At 41.6% G+C, this 8,170-nt stretch overlaps 1 protein-coding gene across 1 annotated transcript in view; it reads left to right on the forward strand.

Annotated features, from left to right (window-relative positions):
• The window catches only part of PAOX (polyamine oxidase), a 43,778-nt gene extending 40,036 nt beyond the window's left edge, over positions 1-3,742 (forward strand). Inside the window, exons 6-7 of the mRNA XM_089680022.1 lie at positions 1,729-1,886; positions 3,426-3,742. Of these exons, the coding sequence (XP_089536148.1) occupies positions 1,729-1,886; positions 3,426-3,575 (308 nt within the window). The 3' untranslated portion in view covers positions 3,576-3,742. The remainder of the gene's footprint in view (positions 1-1,728; positions 1,887-3,425) is intronic.
• The last annotated feature ends 4,428 nt before the right edge of the window (positions 3,743-8,170 follow it).

Genomic DNA, 8,170 nt, shown 5'->3' on the forward strand with positions numbered 1-8,170 from the left:
ACCATGCCTTTGCCCTGGTAGAACCCTGCCTACACAGAGCACAGTAGACAGTGGTGGTAGGAATTGTGGATGTTTTGCTGGCCTTGGTAGGCCTCATCTTCTACGAATTGAAGCTTTAAGAGGTGGCTCAAGAGCTCAGAGGATTGTGAGGAGAATACATATATATATATATATATATATATATATATATATACATTCACATCAGTCCCTAACCCTCAAGGAACATACAATCTAAGTTCCCAAACTTACATTCATACATACACATACTAGGGCCAATTTAAACAGGATCCAATTAACCTACCAGCATGTCTTTGGAGTGTGGGAGGAAACCCACTCAGGCACAGGGAGAACATGCAAACTCCAGGCAGGTGGTGCCATAATTAGGGTTTGAACCAATAACCCTAGTACTGCCAAGTGGAAGTGCTAACCATTTAGCCACTGTGCTGCTATGTGGGGTCTTCAGAGATGACAGCAGAGATGCAGTTCAGACTATTATTTTTCTGCAAGTAAGAGGCATTTCTAGACCTTGGAACTAAAAACAAGTAAAGCTGGAGTTCAGCTTTAATCATCTTCTATAATTGGTGTTGGTGTTGTTCATGCTATAAATGTTTCCAAGCATGTTTTTTTTCTTGCTGATTAGGCAGAATGTTCTGAGTGATGGCCTCCCATTGTGGTCTGTAGGTTCCATGCTTAATGTGCATGCAAAGTGTAAATTACAGTATTTGTGAAGGGATCCTGAAGTTAAATAGGCATCCCCATGCGCTGGACACGTGTCTGCTAGGTAACCCTGTACCCCACCCCCCTCATACACACACCTTGCAGTAATAACAGGGAAGGCTTTCTACAAAAATGTTTGAGTGCCTTTGGAATTTTTGATCATTCAGTATTTTGTATGACTAGGCACTGATGTTGGACAAGAAGACCTGGTTTTCAGTCAGTGCTCCAAAAAATCCCAAAAGTGTTCAATAAAGCTTAGCTTAAGTCTGTAGGCCTTTATGGACCATGCTATGTGCGCAGGAGCACAGTCATGTTGAAACAGAAAAAGGCCTTCCCCAAATGTTACCACAAAGTTATTCAAAATGGTCTAAAATGTATTTATGTATATTTTAGCATAAAGACTGGTCATATATTATACAATTTTCTCTTGTTCATTTTCCTCTAGATTTACCTTCAACTATGTAGTGCAAGGTCCTGCCTGATTGCATACCAATTGAAAGTGTTTAGGTTTGACCTCATATTATATGGTTTTGGTAAATCTAAAGGAAAATTGTACAAGAAAATTGTATAATGTTGTCCAGCCTAAGAATACCCTTGGCTGGAACCAAGATGTCTTGCTCAAGCCCTGAAAGCAGTCCCAAACCATTATTCATGCTCTACTAAAATTTACAGGAGACACTATGCAGTCCAGACAGTAATGTTCTCTTGGTATCCACCACAATGTTTAAAATAACTGAGCTCTTAAGTACAACTCATTCTACCTCTAGTGTTTGTCAATGGAGAGCACATGGTTTGATTTTATGCACCTATTGGTCATATAGTGTATATTGGTTTGGGTTCTACAGGCCTCCTCTAGATCACTTTACTTGTTATTGTTGCTTATATATGTAAGTAGTGGGTGGAATAATTCTTTTAATTATGTATCCCAGTCTGTCTGAACAATACTCAGGACTGTCAGAAGGTTGGCAATAAACCTGCATTTATCTTTATTCTTTCTCTAACCCTATATAGGTAACCCTGAGCTACCCCCACCCATCAGTATTTTGCGAAGCAAGTGGCATAGCCAACCTTACACTGGTGGCTCCTACAGTTATGTTGCTGTCGGCAGTTCTGGAAGTGATATTGACAGTCTTGCAGAGCCTTTACCCAAAGATAAGGATACTGCAAAGGTAAGACATTAAGTGAAGCAAATAAGTAGCCAAGGCATTGGATTTAAGGGCATTATTTTTAATCCATGAGGTGTTTGTTTTCTCTTGTCCCACAATATATATTCCTCCTTCAGTAATCCAACAGTAAGGCTTGGTTCACACTCCTTAGGATCCGACTTGTGAGACTCAAAGTCACAGGACATGTGAAATGCCATGTAGCTTTATAAGAGCCATTCTAATTGACACTGAAGTTGCTGCGACTTCTGAAAAGGTATCTGCATTGCTTTGATCTGACTTTGAAATGGCTTCAGTGCCAGAGAGTGTAGAAGTCTTATCAAGGTCACATCAAATTCAGACTCCAAAGTTGCACTGAAAATCATGCGACTTTGGAGTTGGTTAGTGTGAACTAAGCCCTATTCTTCAGTCAGTAATCCAACAAAACAAATCAAGTATCATTAGAACTGCTAGCTGAGCAATGTTTCTAAAAAGTTCAGTCATGTCTACTGTAACTAGGATTTTGGGGAGATATAATAATTGATGTTTAGAGGATGAATGTGAACCCAACCAAGCTTTAAGGCATTTTTGCTTATACAGTGTTTTCCATTTAAGGCTGGGATCACAGAGGTGGTTTCAAAAACGCCATGTTAACATTAAGGCAACTCAATCATTTTGAATGGGCTGTCAGTGCTACACTGCACAGCCAAAAGTGCTCCTGACCCTTTTTTTTGGGAATACAATGCAAGAGCATTGCCTTAGTGTGTTGAGGTTACTTTCAAAATGAATGTCACTGCTGTGCTCATAATTTGCATTAATGCAATAGTGTGAACCCAGTCTTAACGGCTAAGTTCAGCTTTTAGAAAAAATATAATAAATGCACATATTTCTGCTGAAAAAAATGTGCATTTATACTTTTTTCCTGCAGAAGCCTGGAAAGCATTGCACCTGTGATCAGTAGATCACGTATGAAGTGTCAGGCTCCTGCAGACTCTCAGTATAGCTGTCTGCCCATACCTCCTGTACACCAGTGACCTCACAGCTCATTGAGCACTACAAGCTGTCTGTTGCGGTGGAAGATGGTACTTGTAGTCCATCCATTCACAGATCTCTGTGAATGAATGATGTAACTGTGTGTCCTGCACAGCTAGGATATTTTTAAACTGTGACAACGGGTGTGGAGAGAAGAAGAGAACCCCCGCCCACTGTCATGGGGGGTGCGGAGGAGGGGCAACGTCTGGGGGATGTTACACATTGCATCCTAAATATAGGTGTAATGCGTAACATGCTCCCAAAGGTGAACTTATCCTTTAATCAAAATGCATGTCCGTGCATGCTTTAAGATGCAAGTCAGCGTGCGTCATGATGTACGTCTTCAAAAAATGCGTGGGAACGTATTAACATGCTTTTTGATGTGATTCCATTGATTTCAATGGAAAACACATTAGGGAGTAAACTGCATAGATGTAAGTAAGCCCTCAAAGTAACTAATCTACACCAAAATGATATCTATCTTGTAAAAAGTTAGCAAAAAAAACAAATGAAACGGTTATTCTGTTTTCTTAGCCTTCACAGGTTCTGTTTGCGGGAGAAGCTACAGAAAGAAACTTTTATTCTACTACTCATGGTGCGTTGATGTCTGGACAGAGAGAAGCACAGCGTCTAATTGACAGATATCCAGAACTGGGAACTGCTGTCAGCAAGGCCAAGCTCTAACAGATGTTCAGCAAAGTCAGTCATTGGCATGTCCAAAGTCCAAAGCTTAGACACAATTGCAGATGTTTTGTATTCAAATTTTTACTGAGATGAAAAAAAAAGAGTAAGGTACATGGAATGTAGAAATATAATCACATTGTAAATAATAAATATCAGTGTTATTTGAAGTAATGTTGTTTTCTTATCGGGGAGGTTTCCTAAACTGTTTCAAATAACAATTAACTGTAATCTCACATAAACAGTAAGGACCTGATGCAAAGTAACATTACTGCTTTCACACCACTCCCTGGTAAAAACGCATATGCGTTTGTGCTGCATTTCCAGTGCATTTTCTGGTTGCCTGCACACAATAGGGAGCTGCATTTTTGGCATGGTTTAGAAAAGCGCACCAAAGATTCAGCAAGCAGGACATTCCAGAATGCGTCACACTCGCAGTGATGTGAAGAGCCCCATAGGATTTAAAGGGAAATATTTTATTGCATTTCTCTTGAATTTTTAGCTGGTAAAAAAGCATCAGTGTGAAAGTAGCTTTATTGTTGACTGTAGCTTGTTGCAGAGATTCTACATTGAATCCGTTGGAACATTTCTTACCTCTTTCTATTGCCCTCTGTCAGCTGATGTCACAGAGCAAAAAAAAAAACAACGCCTCTTCCCATTGAAATCAATGGAAAACGCCTCTAAGAATCATTTTTGGTGCAGTTTTAAGTCACGTGTCCTTTAAAAAATGCGGCAAGAATGTGGTAAAAACGCCTATGCTTTTTTTTAGGCGATTTTGCGGCGGATCAGTGTGAAAGCAGGCTAAGCGTGCCTCTGAGAGACTGAGCCAGCTGCTCCCGCCTCTCCCCTGCTCAGTACTCCAGTAAGTGCTGGAATGGCAGAGATGAGAGCGGTGACTGACTGTCGCTACTCTCCACTCTGAGCAGACTGAGAACTGAGCAGTCAGCAGTCATGTGATCTCTTAGTTATTGGTGTTAGAACTGACCAGGAACAGCTGCAGCATGGAGGTGAATTTTTGTGTTTATTTTTTTCAAATCCCACACTTCTCCTTTAAAGAGGTAAAAGATGGGGAAAATGTACATATATTCCCAATGTGTACTAAAGATGTTTTTCTGAAAAAATTATAACTTTACATACCCTTGAAGGTTAATAAAGCACCTGTATCTAAGTGGGGCGCTGATGAGAACAGCTAGTGGCAACTTAATGTAACCGACCAGCCCTATAGAAAACATGCAGCATGGTGGAATGGGTAGGTTGGACAGTGGAGATAGGTGGAGACAATGCTATGATGTCATTGGACGTCGGTGTGTGTTGACTTTGATGCAGATACAGGGACATCATGAATGGATGTTGGGATTTGAAAACCTATACAAGGATGGTGTTCTGACACATCAGCAGACATAATTTGGGTGTGAGTACATCCATCTCTTAATGACAGCAAGCGATGCACAAAGCATGCAGTGATTTGGTAGAAAATATTTATAGTTAAAGATCCAGCTGGAAATAGAGTGGAAAAGACATGGCAATTATAGAAATCTGATTTAGAATTAAAAGGGAAAGAGATTAGAATATAGATATAAGGAGATTTAATGTATGGAGAAAGCAGGAGAAATGTAGCAGCATTAAAGGATAAAAAAAGAGAAATCAGAAAAAGCGTATAAATGGAATCAAAAGGCATAATAGTGATATGCGGGCATCTTGTATATGGAATCACAGAATTGAAAACACACACAAGCATATGGATTCTATTGACGTTATTAAAAAATCTTTTCATTCTCATCCATTAAGGGACACTGGAATTCTTAAACCTTCAGGTATACAAAAGGATCGGACACTGGGAAAAAAAAATAAAACAATTGTAGGCCAACCCATGGTATAACCCCTCCTTCTACCAGCATGAGTTAGTTTTTTATTAGTGTCCTAGGAGGATTGTTGTCTTCTTAGTACTTCTGTTTTATTGAGTGAAAGTGGAACTGAAGTTTAGAAAATAAACAAAATTGTGAGGAAGCACTCCCAGCTTCTGTCTGACTTCCATTGGATTGTATTTGTGTGTCACTAGTTGCTGATTACTACCCTTACCATCTTTAACCTGGACATTTGGTGCTTTGCTGCTTTTCTGTTGCTGACACCAGCCTGTAAGCTGACTCCACCACTATCTGAACCTGGTGAATTCTCAGACGATTACCAGCTGTACTCCAGCACTCTCATGTTCTAGTTACTAGTTTCAGCAATAAAGCACTTGTGCCTTTCTATCATCCTTGCATGACTTGTCTTAGCGTCCAGGTGTGCTCAGACAAGAGTTGTACCACCTTTGTCATCTTGGGCTCCTCATTCAGGTACATGACACAGAGGTGGGGGATTCTAGATGTGGACCCTCTAGACTCCAGGTTCAGCAACAACTGGACAGATTTATATGCAGATCCCGGGATCCACGGATCAACAAGTAAAAAAAAAAAGTAAATGACATAGTGGCTTTGTGGGGTCTGTGGAGCAAAGAAGTTCCTTTCTCCTCTGCTCCTCAGCATCGACATTCCAGTGTTCCTGTTTCAAGGACCCATTCGCCTTCCTGCTCCTTGGTCACTGACTTTAGAAGCATGGCTGTTGAAGCCCAGGTTCTAAGTAACAAGGGCATTTCTGAGTCTATGATTCCTTTGACGCTCAAGGCTACAATGTTAATTTACCATAAGGTCTATAGTTGATCCATGTGAGTCTAAAGTCTTCTGCACCCTTGCTATTCTTTTTTTCAAAGACCTATTCTCAGAATAAACATTTTTTTGTGTGGTGGTCTCCCATGTGATCCCTCCAGACCAATCCCCTTTGATTGTTCAGCTTAAACTCTTGTGCTCGTACCCCAAGAAGCTGATTATATGTGCAATTTAAGTCTCTCAACATAATCCCAAAGAAATAACACACACAGTTAAAAACAATGAAAAATAACATTTACTGAACTGATATTAGATGACAGGTTACAGAAACGGCAGCCTCAGGTCTCACTCTCAAGTTTTGTTCATCTCAACGAGAGGGCGATACCAGTAGACATTACTGCAGGCTGCTGGGTTTTCATAGTTTCACAGCCCTCTAACAGCACACTATTGAGTCTGAGACCTATGGTGTTTGGGCTCATTCACACCTGCATTTAGGGCTGGACAGCAGATTACTGCCCCTAGAATCACAGATGTGAGTGAGCAGGTGCAGCTAGGAAATCTGTACAAAGCAATGGCAGGCTGAAAGGAGCTGCCTCTGTTCGCATGTATTTGTCACCAGTGAGCCAGTGACCCTACAGCAGTCAGTGATTCCTACAACATTCTTTAAAAGTTTCAGCTATTTCCATAGTCTCAAAAAAGAAGTGGAAAATAAAAAGGAAGAACAGAGGGCGCCAGACTAAGTGAAGTAGTATGAGCCTGGTTCTTTGCATTATATGGCTCATCCTACAGCCAGGGCCGATGCTTCTACTAGGCAAACTAGGCAGCTGCCTACGGCACACTGCCATCTAGGGGAACCTGGGCGCAGCACACGCCAGCACTCTGTGTGGGATACCGCCACATCATGAATGATCCTTCAGCTGAGGGGAGGGGCAGTAGAGGGGGAGGAAGAAAGGACAGAGTAAGATGCTGGGTGTCTGGGGCAATTGTAGCAGCTGAGCTGCCTCTCCTTCCAATGTTCTTCTCAGACGCAGTCCCTTACTGCAAGCCGGCTGGTTGCTGCTGATCACTGTGGAGTTCCAGCCCTTCTCTTCCCATTCATCGGCGGAGGCGGAGTGCTCCTGTAGAGGAAGGTAATGTCTTACTCCAATGTCTTATGTCTGTGTGAGTGTGACCTGACTGGCCGGACATCCATCACATGTGCAAAATGTCAGTGAGTGATGACATCATCACAATCCCACAGCCTTCTCTTCTAGTGCCTGCTGGGCCTGCTGATCTGTATCAGTATCAGTTTTGGTGGTGGTGTGTTATGTCGGACCTGTCACTGTATGGGATCACTCATTTCAGCTGCATGATGTTACAGCATTTTATATCCTCCCATTGCCTGAGGAATTCCAGCCAGTGGGTACATCATCCTCCACTCACTGCAATTGTCACCCTACCAATACCAGTCACAGGTACAGTTCGTCCGTTACACTTATTTTGTCTTTAATATTGGTGCTGGTGGCATCTTATGGCACGTATCTTTGCAAATGAAAAGAAATGTAGCAGTTTCATGTTTTGTTGATTTAATATTTTCTACTGTTTTTAGTTATTTGGGAGGGGATGATGGTGGTGGGGGGTGAAAGTAGCTGGTCTTGCCTAGGGCACAAAATAATCTAGCAGCAGCCCTGCCTACAGCAGCATCTGATCCTGCTGGTGGCCTCAGCAGCATCCTGACTATCCACCTTGCAGACTTACAGAGACAACTAATTTAAATCATGGAGACATGCTTTGTTTTTACATCTAAAAGTGAGTTTCCAATTGTCTTAATAAAAACTGTGCCTATACTACTGCACTTAGTCTGGCGCTCTCTGCTGTTCCTTTTTATTTTCTCAGCTGTCATTTCACTCTTATGAGCAGCTGCTGGTGTTGGGTGGAGCAGGATAAAGACTTTATGGACTGTTTTACATGGAC

Source organism: Staurois parvus, unplaced genomic scaffold, assembly GCF_062004578.1.
Source record: "Staurois parvus isolate SC_StPar_1 unplaced genomic scaffold, SC_StPar_1.0 ptg000234l, whole genome shotgun sequence".
NCBI lineage: Eukaryota > Metazoa > Chordata > Amphibia > Anura > Ranidae > Staurois > Staurois parvus.